Source organism: Lynx canadensis, chromosome X (assembly GCF_007474595.2).
Source record: "Lynx canadensis isolate LIC74 chromosome X, mLynCan4.pri.v2, whole genome shotgun sequence".
Classification (NCBI taxonomy): Eukaryota; Metazoa; Chordata; class Mammalia; order Carnivora; family Felidae; genus Lynx; species Lynx canadensis.
In genome coordinates, this window is record NC_044321.2 from 112,341,611 (window position 1) to 112,358,816 (window position 17,206).

The 17,206-nt window shown below is 45.8% G+C and overlaps 1 protein-coding gene across 11 annotated transcripts in view; it reads right to left on the bottom strand.

Moving 5' to 3' along the window:
• The window catches only part of ATP11C (ATPase phospholipid transporting 11C), a 171,261-nt gene that overhangs the window by 39,579 nt on the left and 114,476 nt on the right, over positions 1-17,206 (bottom strand). For 9 of the 11 annotated variants that reach the window (XM_032592225.1, XM_032592221.1, XM_032592216.1 and 6 more), the window contains exons 13-20: positions 16,421-16,582; positions 15,659-15,810; positions 14,569-14,640; positions 12,639-12,712; positions 10,334-10,437; positions 9,712-9,893; positions 8,001-8,264; positions 4,336-4,510 (exon numbers count right to left, since the gene is read on the bottom strand). In XM_032592225.1, the coding sequence (XP_032448116.1) occupies positions 4,336-4,510; positions 8,001-8,264; positions 9,712-9,893; positions 10,334-10,437; positions 12,639-12,712; positions 14,569-14,640; positions 15,659-15,810; positions 16,421-16,582 (1,185 nt within the window). The remainder of the gene's footprint in view (positions 1-4,335; positions 4,511-8,000; positions 8,265-9,711; positions 9,894-10,333; positions 10,438-12,638; positions 12,713-14,568; positions 14,641-15,658; positions 15,811-16,420; positions 16,583-17,206) is intronic. The other 2 variants (XM_032592224.1, XM_032592226.1) reach the window with 2 other exon arrangements.

Below are 17,206 nucleotides of genomic sequence, written 5' to 3' on the forward strand. Positions count from 1 at the left end.
GTCTCTTCAAGATGTGTCAATGACGGGGCGCCTGGGTGGCTTAGTCGGTTAAGCATCCGACTTCAGCTCAGGTCACGATCTCACGGTCCCTGAGTTCGAGTCCCGCGTCGGGCTCTGTGCTGACGGCTCAGCCTGGAGCCTGCTTCCGATTCTGTGTCTCCCTCTCTCTCTGCCCCTCCCCTGCTCATGCTCTGTCTCTGTCTCAAAAATAAATGAAAACATAAAAAAAAAATTAAAAACAAAAAAGATGTGTCAATGACGCAGGGCCACTCACTGCTGTGTTGAGGGTGGGCAGCAAATAAAAGTCATCTTGCCCCGGTGGAATGACTTGTAGGAGTATATCGGGTAAGCAGTTACCCTCCCACCCTGGGTTTGAGACAATGACTGCTTTATGTGTCACCCCCCCCCAAGCCCCCAGAATCTGGCAGCTTTTAAAAAGCTTACATAATGAAGTAGCTAACTAATGCCTTGCAAAAATTCTGTCCTCGGAATTGCTTTTAGCAGTTAACATAAATAAAACCCATTTGTGACATAAGCCATTAAAAATAATTTACACACGGTTAAGCTGCCCCACAGTCTTTTCTTTAAACAAAATTCAGTCAGGTTTCAGTTGTACGAAATGGCGTACAAAAACCCACATCCGATTCCATTTAACACAAAAATGCTATCGTGAAATGCCGTCTTTCTCCTATTCCCGCCCATCAGCTTGGTTCTCTTTAAAGTGTTTTAGAAGACTCTGAGAAATAATCTGTAAATAAGTCAAAGATGAAATTAAAGAACCCAAACTAAGTTTGTGTTTTTTCTTAGTAAAGTCCAACGTATTCTTTTTTTAAATATTTACTTATTGATTTTTGAGAGAGAGAGAGCACGCACGAGCAGGAGAAGGGCAGAGAGAGTGGGAGACAGGACCTGGAGCGGGCTCTCTGCGTTGTTGATGCGAGGCGCGAACTCAAACCGGGAGACCGTGACCTGAGCCCAAGTCGGACACTTAACTGACTGAGCCACTCAGGTGCCCCCTAAATTTGATTTCGATGGGCTACAATACTGGTTACCTAACTGCACCGGGGACAGATGTGCAGTAATGATTAGCACCTCAAGGAAGAAAAACTGCAGCCAGGAAAGGTCTAGGGAAAGCAATAACATTATCAAGGGTGACAGCGTCTGCATAAAAATAGATTAAGAAGATTAAGGGTCGTCCTTGTGGACCGATAAAAAGATATATAGCCATGGACAATCAAATCACGAAAGATTTAGACAGATAAACGTGGTGTTTTTTTACTGTGCCCCGGGTCACCTGGATTAAGAACTTGCCTTCAATCTCTCGGATAGCTTCATGAAAAAGAAATCAATCTACTAAAAACTATTTATCGATCAACTACAACTGTACACAATATATCAGGCTGGGCACACACCTTAAGCAACAGATAATGGAAGTACAGAGATAAAGAATGAATACAAGAATATCAGATCATCAGATTAACAAGGAATGCTAACAATGTGAAGTATCTGTGCAAGAGAAGACCTAAGGCTGCTAAGTCGGCCACGCGAAAAGGCCTATGATGGCAGAGAAGGGAGAGGACACTACATGCCGGAGTAATGAGGAATGATTTTACGGAAGGAAGAGTCCTTGTATCGAAATCACGAAAGACGGTTAAAGATTTGTGGGGACAGGGGCGCCTGGGTGGCTCCGTCGGTTGAGTGTCCGACTTCGGCTCAGGTTGATCTCACGGTTCGGGAGTTTGAGCCCGGGGTCGGGCTCCGTACTGACAGCTCGGAGCCTGGAGCCTGCTTCGGATTCTGTGTCTCCCTCTCTCTCTGCTCCTCCCCGGCTCACACTCTTGTCTCTCTCTCAGAAATAAATAAAGATTAAAAAAAATTTGTGGGGATGGGGAAAAGGGGCTTGGAGGAGTATTCCAGAGAGTGGGAATGAGCTAAGGCGCATAGCCAGGTGTATATAATATATGCTCAGAAAACCGACTGGCTTGACCACATCAGTGAGTTTTCACATGGGGGGTGGGGTGGGGCACGGACAGGTATATCGGGGTCCAGATCAACAGGGGGTAATATTCTGAAAGTAGGAGTAGGGTGCAGGAGGAATGGGAAGAAAAAGCAAGACTGCAGGCCCAGAGCGAAGTTAGGTGGCTAGTGACAAGAGGAGTTCAGGAAGCTGTTACCAGGCCTGGACCTGGCGGGAAAGCAAAGAATAGATGAATAGGACAATGTCCCAGAAAATGGAAGAATTTGGTGACTGAAACCACACGGAAGGGTAAAGCACGGGGGAGGTCAACAGAGATTTCAAGGTTTTGAATCCAGAAACCTGGAAGTACAGTGAGGTCGGCCACTGATGCGGAAGACCAGGAAGATGGCCCGCTCTAAAGCTGGGATGAGACGGTAAGGACACACCCAAGAAGACGAGTTCCGGAAGCAGCTGGAGAAATCAAGTGGAAACCGAGTATCTGGACTGGGGAAGTGACTGGAAGTCACCTATATGGACATGACAGACGAGAAGGTGATATCCTGGAAGACGTGACTCTACCGAAGCATCACTTCCTGGGCAGTGGAGTAGGCAGGATCCTAGTGAGTGATTTGAACAAAAGGCAGTAAATGTAGGGGAAAAAAAGAGATACTGCCTCTGACAAAAGGGACAGATTTCTATGGATATGGCTCTGGTAGGATCCACTTCGTCACATGGGGTGACTGAGGCTCTGAAGGCGGAAGACAAAAAGAAAAGCATCTGATGGTGGTGGGGACTGAGAGCGAGAAGAAAGTAGAAGGAGACAATGCCCTCAATTAGGATGGGCCGTGTGTGTGTGTGTGTGTGCGCGCGCGCGAAGTAGGGAGGAGGGCTTGTGTAAAGGGTGAGCGAAAGACACTGCCATCCCCTGGGTCTAGAGCAAGCGGCAGCATAAAGTGAAGAAGCAAAGTTAACACACATGAAAGAATACAGTGTATACAGAAGCGGCAAAGTGTGTAACTGAGACTCTAAGGTTCTTCGGACCCAGTAAGTACAAAAAAGCAAGGGCAAACAGATCAACGTGGGCTTAGAGGGGCTGGAGAAAACACCGTTCGGGGAATGGCCCTTGAACTGGGTTTAATTAGGAGTAAGATTTCTGTTAGGGCCGAGAGGAATTCAGAGAAAATCCCAGATGAGGAAAGCTTTCGAGGCTGGCATGAGCACGGCATGGGGAAGGGACACAACGGGAGGAACGACCAACAGGAGTAGAGGGTTCGGGCTGGACACGGGAGTGACAGTGGACACAGAGCACGTACAGACATAGTAAGGGCCAACAGGGGGGAACCCGAGTGCCACAGAGTCACCTGCCCCTCATCCCTACTGAAAGTGCTTGAGTCAGAGCAGACGAGACGGGAGAAGCGGTTCGTTTTAACAAGATGGTACCCAAATGAGAGCTATGGCCAAAGGTGGGATCAAGGTGACCATATATAGAGTGAGGGAGGGAGGGAAGGAGAACAGAAGGGCCACAGGTGTTTGGTGACTTAGGGCGCGAGAGAAGGGGAGCAGCGGCAACGAGAATAACGAAGACAAGGGAGAAAACAAACCGGCCTGCAGGAGGAAATCAGAAGACCTGTGTTGGACACTAGCATTTAATAGGACAGCGTGGGTTCCACATGGAGCTGTGAAGCAGGCAGCTAGAAATAGGAGATTTGACGTGAAGGAAAACTCAGGGCCAGAGCCTATCCACGAGAGTCATGCCAACTAGTGTGTTTAGAGAGACAGGCTGGAAGTAGAAAGCAGAAGGAAGACTTAGCCCCAGAGAAAAATGATAATTAGAGAGAAGTGAGAAGATGGAACAAAATAAAAAGACACTAGGTTGCCAAGTAGGGGAAAAAAAAAAAAAAGTCAAGATTGTGGACCACAGACAGAAACCAGGGGAGGGAAGTCGTAAGGGGGATACGGCGGAGGGTGCGAACCGCGGCAGGGAAACGAGGAGGCGCACAGAAGACCGCGGGACGGATCTGGCGAGGAGGTCACCGCTCTCCCCTAGGCCATCCCGTGGAATAGGATGAGAAGAGAACACACGGGGCTAACGTGACAGGGGAGCCGGGAGCGGCGGGATGGAGGCGGCGGGCGCCAAGCGCTCATTAGAGAAGGTTCGAAGGCAAGGAACTGGACAGCCGGCTTGAGGGGACCAGAAGCCCGGGTTCATTCAAATTGGCGGGCGGACTCCCGCATTTGACCGCAAAGAAGCAGCCTGCGCAGGTGTGATAAAGGAAAGGGGGCTCTGCGAAGGAAGAAGTTAGAAGTCAAGCGAACATCTGTTTGCCCGTACGTGTACAGAAACCCCCAGAATGGAACATGAACTAGTGTCCAGGTACCTGGGCTTTCTGCAGCGGGGCCATCCGGCAACACAGCACTGCGGTACACTTCATACAGATCTGTAAGAAGATGCTTTTGTAGTTGTTAGAGCTGGAGTCCTGGCTGGAATTGAGTATGAGTGACAATGTGGAGCCATCGATGATTAATCCGTATTCCTGATGTTCTGTCCATGCTCTGGAAAAGAAAAAAAAAAGGCTGTAAGTGAATCTTTTATGCATTTCTATTCAGGAACCGGAGTTTTTAAAGAACCACAAAGGGGAGGGCCCCACATAAGAGTCCCCACCGATCAGGTTCCTGGACCCGTAAAGAGGCAAATGTCTCTCATAATGGCACAACAGAGGTTCTCCGTGACATCTTTGGAGACTCAAGATGCCCATATAGATATTAAGTTGTAAAAGGTATAAAAATAATGGACATTTAGCGGGCGGGCTCTGTGTTAGAAACTCATGGTGAATTTTGGAAATTACACATCAGTCAGTCAAGCTCTGACAGGAAGACAAATCGTCAATCTGAAAACTTGTTAGTAATACAGGGAAAAGACAAAATGGCTTTGGGCACAGAAACCACAGAAGACCTCTCTTCCTGAATGACAAAGCCTCGTCGACGGACCTGGCTTCTCAAAAATGACAGAGAACCTAAAAGACACAGTGTTCATAAAAAAATACCATGATAATGTATTGATGTAATGACAGACGTTCCTTAAAGAAGTATCATTTTATACTGGATTAGTGGTTCTTAACCACAGCCTTCCCGTTGGAATCATCTGGTCAGCTTTAAAAAATTGCCCATGCCTGAGGTCTATTCCCAGACAAATGCAAGTCTTGGGCAGTGCTTGGTTATTCAAAGGTAGATATTCCAGAAAGCTCTGTAGGTGATTCTCATGCACAGCCGGGACGACTAAGAGATATTAGGTGCCAGGAAAGACAAATGGAACAGGTGTCAAGTACTTAAGAAAACCATATGGGGGGACACTTACAACTGTGAAAATTCTCCCAATTAACATTTCATTTTTTTGTAATCAAGAAAAAAAAACCAGTGATGAATCAAGGGAACCTTGGATGCCATTTGGGAAGTACTGCAGGATCTCATCGCTATGGATTCGTTTGTCGAATTGTACGCATCCGGAAGGTTACCGTTTAAGGGACTCTTGGTAAAATTCCTGGGAGTTTTCTTAAAGGCTACGTTCTGACTCACTAGGGTAGGGGTGGGCCAGGAGATTCTGTATTTCTCGCAATACTACAGTGTATTTTGTACTTGTCCACGTTCTGCTTCGTAATTTTAGAAGTGTGTTTTATTCACTAATTAAAGAGATATCAATCATGTGTTCGCCTTCGCTTCCCTACTCACAGAGCTGACTTAATGTGCAAGAAACAGTGGCTCGGTAATCCATCAAGCAATATTTGTAAACATCAACTGCAAGCAGGACATATAAGAAGAATGGAGAGAATTATTAACCCATCTTTCCTTGGAGAAGAGAAAAACCTCCTTAAGGGGACAAAAGTCTACGTGATGGAATAGACGCAAACGACACTGAAAGGCCACTAATCCAGAGGCTGGGACAATAAATGACAGGAAAGAACAGCGTCGTAGAAAGACGGGGCAGAATGAGGTGAGGGGAGAAAATGCGTGCTGGGGTGCATTAGGAAAGCGAGTTGAAAAGGTCACTTGAGGCCTCTGCTGCGACCTCATTCTGCGGGTAACGGAGAACCACTCGTCTGGCAGAGGGACTTAAGGGCTTCCAGGCATGGGTCGCTAGGAATTTGATGTGCAGCACTCACAGTGAGAATGGAAACCCGAATGAGGCTTGGTGGCTGATCTGAAGCGGAAGGGGACAACGACAGAGGCAGAAGCTGGCGAAAGTGATCCTGGGTCCGATGCTTCTGTAACTCGAGGGAGGTCTGTGCCCAGCTCCGAGAACATGAACCGCAAGTGGGAATGTTCTGAGATGTTTCATAAGCCCTGGCTTTGCCAAAAGTGCCCCAGAGCCGCGGAATGGTGCTACGGACTGAATTACGCCCCACGCCCCCAACCGCCACACGGCAAGTCCTATGTTGAAGCTCTAACCCCCGATGTGACGGCATTTGGAACTGGGACCTTTGGGAGGTGACTAGCTTTGATGAAGTCATGACGGTGAAGCCCTTATGAGGAGATCGGCGCCCTCGTAAGAAGAGACATCAGCACTTCTTCCTTCTGTGGCGTGTTAAGGATACCGCGGAAGGTCGCCAGAGAGGGACCTCACCAGAACTCGGCCATGCCGGCACCCTGACCTCACGCTTCTAGACACCAGAAATAGGAGAAATCAGTTTCTACTGTTTAAGCTACCTGGTCTATGCTATTCTGTTACGTTAGCCGGAGCAGACTAAGACAAATGGACAAGGAAAATGTAATTTGGACTGCCTTTATAAGTACCACTTGGCTAAAGGAAGGAAACATTTATGACAGGCAATTAATAAAAACACGTTTACTCTCACTGATGCCCAAGTACCAGAAGAACAACAGCTGGCTTAGAATTGGCCACAGACTCACGAATACGGAGAGATCATTTTGAAAGCTTGTTTAAACGCTAGAGATGGGGATCCAGACACAGCACAGTTGTTAAAACAGCCTAGGCTCTTTGGCTAGACTTGCTCCACCCCGTGTTGGCTATGTGATCTTGAGTAAGTTACCGCATCTCTCTGAGCCTCTCTCTGTAAATGTTTTCTTTATTTTGAGAGAGAGAGAGAGAGAGAGAGAAGGAGAAAGGGCAAGCGGGGAGGGGCAAAGAGAGAGAGGGAGACACAGAATCCGAAGCAGGCTCCAGCCTCTGAGCTGTCAGCAAAAGAGCCTGACGCAGGGCTCGAACTCACGGACCAGGAGATCATGACCTGAGCTGAAGTCGGATGCTTAACTGACTGAGCCACCCAGGCACCTCACGAATTATTACCTTTGTAAAAGTTTATTTATTTATTTTGAAAGAGAGACAGAGAGAGGCAGAGACAGACAGGAAGAGAGAACGAATCCCAAGCAGGTTCCACACCGTCAGCGCAGAGCCCAATGCGGGGCTCGAACTCACAAACCGTAAAATCATGATCCGAGCCAAATCAAGAGTCGGACGCTTACCCGACTGAGTCACCCAGGCGTCCCTCTGGGCACTGAATTACTATGCATCAGTGGCTTTCCTGGAGACCCTTAAGTTCTACAAGTTCTTCCTAAGCAGCTAGTTGAAAGCAGAGGTGAAGTGGCCATGTTATTAGCAGGTATCTGGCTTCCTTCGGAGTTCTGGGGCACGAAAATCCACACAGAAAATGGCTCTAGGACCTCAAATTGCATAGAAAATGTTCTAGAGGCTGGTTTCATTGCATCTAATTTAAGAGACCATGAGAAGGAGTATTTTTTCTTATGAGTGCTGAGGGCTAACTACCCAGACCCTAAACATTAAGAAACTGAACCACTTTCCTAAAGCTTGAGAAATACAGGATTTTCTATTAAATTAAAAGAGAGGCAGAAGGCGCCGTGATCTCAAATGGGCCATTAGCCAAGTCCTCAGGGAAGGTTTTAACATATAAGGATAAAACACCTGCAAACAAAGAATGATAAATCATAGAAAATGGAGCCTTCTGCACAAACGGCTGTGCCTTACACTTACGCTAACGCCTAAATATAAGAAACTGACGCAGTTCCTTACTTTTTAAGGCTTCTAGTACTTTTAGGAAAATCATGCAGCAACTTCTTCCGATATTCTATCAACAATTCATGTAATCGATCCTCCTTCCTTTCACTTTCTTCGATGGTTTTTGTAGTCAGTTCCAAGAGCTCGGTGCTGGTTTGGAAAAGGCGGCACGCATAGCAGGTGGATTTGGCCGTCTCCATCTTGTCCCCGGTAAGCACCCAGACTTTCAGACCTGCTGCATGCAGAGCTTCAATGGTCTCGGCTGCTTGATCTTGTAGCCTGGGAATACAAAGGCAACCTTGTTATCCTCAAAAATACTGGACACAGATTCTGCAAGAAGCCTTGCTAAAGAGAATCTCTTTACAATTCACAGCAATTCTGGAGTCCTGACATGTTGTCGGTTGGTTTTCTTATATAGCTTCTGCTCTTTCTGATATATCTGGCATAGTTTTACTTACTGAAACGAATTTCCAACAGTGAGGTTTGAAAGAGTTCACGACATCTCTTTAGGGAGCTGGTATCCGATGGCAGAATTGAGAATCATCACTCTTAGCTAAAATGTTCATAAACTCACCAAACATTCTTAGTCACTGCCACTTTCACGTATTCCATGTCTCACCAAAATAAATAGTTAACATGGTTTAAAACAGAAAAGGCCAAACACATTCTAACGAGAGATTGAAGCAAGTTAACCAATCCCCATTGCTGAGGAGCTCTAAGAATAGCAAAGCCGACCATCCAGAAAGACAATTTAAGCATAAATCTGGAAGGTAAGGACAGAAGAGTACTTTCTTTGAGTTGCCTTTGGCCAGAGAATAACAAAGAAATTAGACTAAATGAATCCCATTAAAATTTCAGTATCTTCCAATGTGGCTGAAACCTGCATATGCATGTGTAAATTTTTGTTTGGTTCAGTCTCATAATTTGCATTTATAATTTCTGAAGAACTCCTAAAACATTAAGAGTCTAAAACTTACTCTTTCAGACAGATCAATGCTGGAGCCCTACAATCATGTCTAGTGGAGCTCAGCCTGTAGAGTTAAAGCAAATTATTTGAAAGTATGCAAAAACACGCTCTAGCCTGTTAAACCAGGTTCGACTGAGCTCCTATGTTGTTTGCTCTAACTTGAATTTCCTTTCTGCTCATTTCTGTCTGTCAGAGTCTTACCAATTCTATCAGGCACGAGCTCAAATGATGCCTCGAGCACAAAGCTCTCTAGACATCTCAAGATTATTTCATAAATATTTGCATAAATAAATGGATGGCTTTGCAAAGATTCAAAAGATCTTAGAGATGACGGATTCATTCTTCTAAGCCATAAATACTTAACAAAAATCATCACCAGCATGCCTGGGTGGCTCAGCCAATTTAGCGTCGACTTCGGCTCAGGCCATGATCTCACGGTTTGTGAGTTTGAGCCCCGTGTCTGGATCAAGCTCTCTGCTGTCAGCGCAGGGTCTGCTTCGCTTCGTATCCTCTGCCGTCCCGCCCCCCACCGGCCGCGCATCCCCCACTCATGTTCTCTGTCTCTCTTTCTCTCTCTCTTTCTCCCCCCCTTCTTCCCTCCCTCTCCAAACAAACCTATTCCCACAAACAATTCAAAATCTGGTATATCAACAGACCTGAATAAAACATTTCAAAATTTGAGAATAAATTACCAATGTGGACAGATACCACCCTAAATGACCGGTCATTAAAATAACAGGAATATCACTGTGTAGTTACTTGTCTTCCACTGCAGTGGCTCCAATTAAATTCATATTTGTCTCAATATCATCAAAAACCTTTTCCATTTTTTCTTCTCTGTCTTGTAAGGCCATCTTCGCCTCAATGAGCTGTCTGTTAATTCTTTCATAATCATCTGGGGAGATTTCTTTGAAGGCTACACAAAGTGTCCGATACCCGTCCTAGAAGCGAAGTTATTTCCCAAATTATTTCCAAATAATTGGAAAACCCCCCACACCCTCTTTAAATACTCTTGCTTCACTGTACAGAAGAGAAATTTTGATATATTTTTAGCAAAACACATACACTAACAGATTGCAACTAGAATGGTAACGTTCAAATTAGGTTCAGAACAACAAAACAATAGCTCTTGGGGTTAAAAAAAAAAAAGGGGGGGGGGGCGCAGAACACAAACCAAAAATTCTTGAGAAGACTTCAAGTCTACATATTCTGAACGGATACTTGCTCCAGGCTAATGTTTTCCATTAAAATAAGGAAAATAGTATTACTAAATCCCCAAATGTAAAAATAGACCATAAACATGCTAAAATTCATTTACACATGTAAGCAGCAATCCCACAAAATAGCCATCACTAGCACTTGTGGGGGAGTGTAGGCTCACCATAGCATTACGTTCCACATGGGCTTTAGTTAACTCAATTTCATGATTTTGCACCCTGGGGAAAACCGCAGAGTCTGCTCCTTTACAAAAGAGAAGTATGTCTCCTAAAATAAAACACCAAAATACTCAACTTAGAATGGTCAGACTGGTTGGTACTGGGATTTGAAGAACAGATACCTTCATGGCGGCTCCTCCCACCCAGCTACGGTGGACCCCGGGTCTGCCCAGCAAGGCTCACCCCAATGGAATGAGACATCTTGACCTCTAACCTCTCAGGACAATGCCCACTACCTCTTAAGACTAATACGTACACAAATAATAACTCCGAGTACGCAAGCAGCTCTGTTAAAATATACTTCCTTTCAGTGAATCATGGAAGAGCGTGCTCGTGTCAAGAAGCTGCTTCTGAATTCTCTTTGACAATGTGGTCAAGCCTGGTCTAAAGTGCACACACGGACGGCCTCTACAGGTGTCAAGGGCTAAATCCAAGTGCAAATAAGATAAAATCTCTTTGAATACACTAGAGGTTGATTTAAAAACGGTGGCTGGGGGCGCCTGGGTGGCTCAGTGGGTTGAGCGTCCGACTTCGGCTCAGGTCATGATCTCGCGGTTCGTGGGTTTCAGCCCCGCGTCGGGCTCTGTGCTGACAGCTCGGAGCCTGGATCCGGTTTCGGATTCTGTCTCTCTCTCTCTGCCCACCCCCCCCTTCTCTCTCTCAAAAATAAATAAACGTTAAAAAAAATTAAAAACGGTGGCTTGACCTTTTTTAATGGAAACTGGAAAACAGCCCTGTAGAGTGCGAGTACAAGTGCGGCTTGAGATCACCCATGCATCCGGCAAGGTAGGCAAGGGTGAGCATTAAGAAAGACACTTCACCCTTATAAGGCAAAGTGCTGAGTTCAACAAGTTCAAAAGAAGTGCAGCTCTGAGGTCTAGACCCTTGGCAGACCACTCCCCCCGGCCACCACGCCATCTGCGGTAGAACGCATGCGTGCACGTATATATTACCGGTAAGGATACCAAGTATTTCAAACGTTCAGCGGCTTTTAAAAACATTTCCCCAGGGCGCCTGGGTGGCGCAGTCGGTTAAGCGTCCGACTTCAGCCAGGTCACGATCTCGCGGTCCGTGAGTTCGAGCCCCGCGTCAGGCTCTGGGCGGATGGCTCGGAGCCTGGAGCCTGTTTCCGATTCTGTGTCTCCCTCTCTCTCTGCCCCTCCCCCGTTCATGCTCTGTCTCTCTCTGTCCCAAAAATAAATAAACGTTGAAAAAAAAATTAAAATAAAAAAAAATAAAAAATAAATAAATAAAATAAAAACATTTCCCCTCGCACATCCACAGTGGGTTTAAAAGTCACAGAGCAGATCCTGCACTCGCATAATGAAATCGATTTCATGACCTGGCAGTCACACCACAAAGTATGAATAAAGTGGGAAATGTTCCCTCAAGGGTCTGTCTCTACCTTCCCATTCTCCCACCAAGGGATGTGGGGCAGATTTAACACCGAAAAGTAAATTACTAGGATAGAATCAAGGGAAATTTGAAAAACTACCCAGAGACAGACAGACACAGTCTCTCTCTCTCTCTCTCTCTCTCTCTCTCTCTCTCGCACGCACGCATCTGAGGGCCCGCAAATGAGGCAGGAGTGCTCCTCCATGGCTCTCGTTCAACCGGAGCAGAAGGGATCTCGGCCACCATGGCTCCTGCAGAAGACATGGGGACTCCTGGGATGATGGTACCGGTTCCAAAGCAAAAAGGGCAAGCCTCCGCACTCTGTCAGAGAGCCCAGCGAGCTACAGTGAAGCCACAAGACCCTTTCCCAGCAGTCTGGACCTGGGTCATCCCTAGCCTGCCTGTTCCCAGGAAGTATGAAGCAGTGGGAAATGAGGAAGATCAGGCAGGGAGAGCCAACAACTCTCTATACTCAAGAATTCTACTGCTAATGGGGCGCCTGGATGGCTCAGTCAGTTAAGCGTCCGACTTCGGCTCAGGTCATGATCTCGCGGTTCACGGGTTCGAGCCCCGGGTCTGGCCCTGTGCTGCCAGCTCAGAGCCTGGAGCCTGCTTCGGATTCTGGGTCTCCCTCCCTCTCTCTGCCTCCCCCTCCCCCCCACTCGAGCTCTGTCTCTCTCCCAAAAATAAATGTTATAAAAATAAATACATTAAGGCATATACAGAAATTCCTGCTTTGCAGGAGTTTAGGCAATCACATACTACGTAAAATGTTTTCCTTTCTTAAAACACCTCATTCAACATACAACGCTACAAACGGCAAAAGAGAAAAAGCCAAGTCTTTAAAATGTGTACCTGCTTGAGTTTTCACAATTACACTCATACGACGGCGGACAGAATCGAAGTTTAAGGTATGAAGGAGTTCGTACCTTTATGAGAAGACAAATGAGAAAAAGAAAACACCTAGATCACATGGGGAAAATAAAACACAACAGGAACGTCTTGAATAGACTTTCCCCTTTTGGTAAGGGCTGCTGGTTGGGCGCACAGCTGGTGTTTTCCATTTTGTCTTTGAAATTTTTCTGCGCTTAGAACATGGGGTCAGAGGCTACAGGTGTTAGTTAAGGGATACCTGTATCCTCTCGTTACGTGACTTACAATGGTAAGGAGCGAGCGACCATGTAGGAATGGGGCGCAAAGAGTTGCCCGACCAAGCCATTTCTGGAGGGGTCTAGGAACAGTCCCGCTCTGCCAATTATCTTAATCATCTATGGGTGCCTCCTGTGTGTCGAGCACAATGTGAGGGACTGGAAAACAGACAAGAATCTGCCTGAGTCTCTTCCCTCGAGAGGCTCACCGTATGAGAAAGGAAGCAGAGGGTCATGAGATGATTACCTCTCCACCTGCCATATGATGTAGTGAAGGGAGTCACAGGGGAGATGGGAAAGCACAGAAGGAAGACATCTGCAGGAAGGCTTCCTGGAAGAGGCAGTGCCTGGGCTGTGCTCTGCAGGAGTGACATGATGAAGGTAGGGTGTCATGGCACTCGGAGTAGAGGAAAGGGCATGTGCAAAGGGGTAGGGGGACATGAAGGAGTTCACTAAAGCTTGAAATCTAGTCGATAGGGGAACAGAAAGAGGGGTGAGCAAGGTATGGGAAATGAGAACACTGTGGGCCATTTCAGAGATTTGGAATTTGATCCTAAGAGCGCCAGGAATCCACTGAAGGGTTTAAAACAGTAGAATGACACGATCAGATCTGTGCTATTAATGAGATGAGAGAATGCAGAAAAGTAAAAATAAGACTTACCTGCAAAAACATGGGGAAATGTTTTTTGAAGAGAAACAACTTGGATGCAAGTATTTCACCTACCAATAGTTACTATGAAGGCTGTTTCCTGATGGGAGCGAGCGGGTCACTGGTTCTGGGATGGGGTGTATGAACGGGATACCTACACGTAGCGTATTATTCGGTGTGGACCAGATAGGGGCACTGCTCTGAACTGGCTCCCTCTCTGACTCTAATAATGACTGGACTCTAATAGAATCTGGACTCTAATAATGACTCCGGGCTCCTGGCAGTCAGGCCAAAGCACCTTCCTCTGGCTTCTACGCATCACTTCCCCACGGGGCACATTCCCCAAACACATCCGTACATACTACAGGTTTCCGAGATGGGTCTCACGAGATGCTAGGGGCCAGAATGGAAATCATGTAAGCTAATTACATTTCAAATTCAGAAGAAGGAATTCAGATTAATCACAGAGCCTAATTAAAATCTGCTATTAAGCCAAGGTGGTTTTGTTCACTGGGATCTCTGTAGAGGAGAAGAAACAAAGCAACACTGCTGCCTCGGGGTACCCGCCCCGGGGCTCACACTTGAGCGCCTAGAAGGAGACAAAGTTTTTGACATCAAAGCTGCCACGACTGGCTGGCCTGCCACCCCAGAATGGCTGGGTTCCGGAAAGCAGGTTTCCTACATGTTCATGGATTTTTCTTACACCATGTGTTGGAGGCCTAAAATTGGCATCTAAATTTCAGAAACAAAGTCCAGGCAGACTCTCATTCAGGCTACTGGACCCATATGTGAGCCAAATGGGGAGAATTTCCACCTCAAGTCCCAGTTTCTAGCATCCTATGAGAAATGTCTTCTTTCCAACTACACTTACATAAAACTCCGAGCTGGGACAGCGGCATCTTATGCCTTCATCGAGTAAGATTCCTTTGTCGCACGGGGGACCGTGGGGTTGAGAAGTGATAAACATCGAACACGCAGGGCTACTTACACTTCTATTTCTTTTCTTTGGTTCTCTACTCTCATATGGCCATTCCGAATTCCTACAAACGTGAACCCGTACCTGTCAAAACACACAAAGAGACCTCTGTGTATCTCTAAAGAGCGATTAATTGTCCCTTGCGCTGGGGTTACTCATTCTTGTTTAGTATTTTCTTCTCTTTCATGTGAAAAATCTCAGTCCATAACCATACCTCTCTGTACCAGCTGAGATGAAAACGCCGAGGAAGTCAAAGCCCAGTCATGAATTATAACCAAAGGAAGAGGCAATTTGTAATTCCAATTCTGTAGCTAACACATCGGGTGACCTTTTAACCACTTAATGATCTCAGGCCTCAAGGGTCAAACGGGGCTGTCAGTTACAGAGTGACGTCAAAATTGCTGCGAACACTTCAGAAATAACATGTGTGGTATAGAAAGTGGCCACTGTTATGTAATTCGCAGAATATAATATGAACATTTGGACTTCTGGCCGGCATGCATAAATAGTCATGGAAGTTACAGCTAGGCATCGCTATTTCCTTTCTGGTCTTAATTGGCTAGGTTTGGGGAATTTTTCACACACGTTCAGATAAAGCAGTTCGGGTTTTTGGTAAAGAATATTTATAAGATAAGGTGATTGAAGCAAACAGAGGAAAAACCACTCCGGTCCTCCTGTGATTTCACTTTCTCCGGAGCAGTACAAGAAGTGCTTACTCTTTTTTTTTTTGGTCTTCAAAAATGCTAATGTATCTCTCTACAACTTATCTCGGGGTTTTTAAACCAGCTTTATGGAGGTCTGACCGATACGCAAAGCACAATACGTACTTAACGCGTGCAACCCGAGAAGTCCGAACGCACGAAAATAGCCGCAGTATCATCGCCACAAGCAGGCTAAGAGGCATATCCGACACGTCTCAAAATCGCCTTGTGACCCACTGGTGTTGTGTTGTCTGTGGTCCACGACACTTAGCGGACCTCCCCTCTTAACAGATTCTGAAGTGCGGAGAACTGTGTCGCCAGCCACACGTACAGTGCTGGGCAGCAGATCTCTCGATCTCTAGAACTTACTGGTCTAGGTCTAGCGTAACAGAAACGCTTACTTTTTCGCTCCTTTCACCAAAGCGATTTCATCTGGCGAAGAGGACATATACGTCAATTCCGCTGATTCGGGAGGCCCATCCACAGCATCACTTGTTTTAACTTCTACAGTATGACATAAACACAAGGCACGCAGAAAGAGCTCTTCTCGGTTCTGTGGATCAGGAACAGAAAAACGACTCTATGATCTTCCCTTGGATCACTTGGTAGTCGGTGAACAGAGAAAAGGTACCGATGTGAGAAAATGTTACCACCTCCAGCAAACGGAAAGCTCTAAATCTCTAATACTCAAATGAGCTGGCTGTCCTCCCTTGTACCTAACAGCATCCCCGGTTCTCAAGGAAAATACCCCAGGGGCTGCGTTAACTCCTTCAGGCTACCACCGTGCCACCTAATGCTAAATCGGCAGATTCTTTATGGTCTCAAAGAGCTCATTCGGCATCGAATTCACAATCTGGCAACAGCTCAGGTGCAGGGAGACTTGGGTTCATTTAATGTCTCGACGCTCCTGGGACTTGAACGATTTGACGAGACATTATCCTTGGAGCAGCTCATATTTTTAAAGACAAAGCACAAAGGATTCTGCCTGGACAGACGGACAAGGGAAACTTCTCCCCAACTGCCATTTTCCACAATTCTGTTTATAAATGCTCCTGGCTTGCAACTTCCGGGAGCGTTAGTTAAACAAGAAAGTTGCAGTCAAAACAACAAAACAACACTTAGATTGACTTTGCACGCTAAAGTGACAACGCAGAGAACGCCACCTTATCCGCTTTGTCAAAATACGTTAAGGGCCCGTCAGTTTGAGAGAGTCCATCAGTCTCCGGAGCTACGCCTTTATACTTGTGGCCGTCTATGCAGCACTCGATGAATTCCATGCTATTTTCCGTGAGCGTTCCAGTCTTGTCTGTAAATATATAATCCACCTAAAGGCAAGGACACACACATAGGCAGTTTTACCTTCTTCAGTGGGATTAGTTTTGAGTGAAGCTCTCAGGCAGGCCTGTTTTCATACCCATAGCAAAGCACGTTTTGTAAGACTTCTGGTCAAATGTCAGGTAATTTACAAAGCGGCAGTACGGAAAGAGTGGGAAATGAACAAGTACTTTTAAAGACACTGAAACAGTATCACATGTCCAAGGTAGAAATAAGAATATACTGACCACTTATTACACACACACACACACACACACACACACACACACGTGCGCGCACACACAATACTTGGGAGGAACCTAAATTAATAGGGATGTAACAAAACTTTTCCTTGAGAAGGAAAATTTACTATGAATATACTGGATTGAAGTAAAATGCACTGTTATACAATGCATATTGAGCCAGACAATATAGATGGTCAGGGAAAATAATAATGTTAAGAGTTAATGAGGAGACATAGTAAGTCTATAATGTTCAAAAGCATAAATGAAATTTCTTTCCACACACCGTGAATATTTTTAGATACTACTGAACACATTTTCTAAGTTAAAAAAAAAACAGTGGAGTTTATAATACTAGGTTAAAGTAGAATATAAGCAAAAAAAGTATTAGCA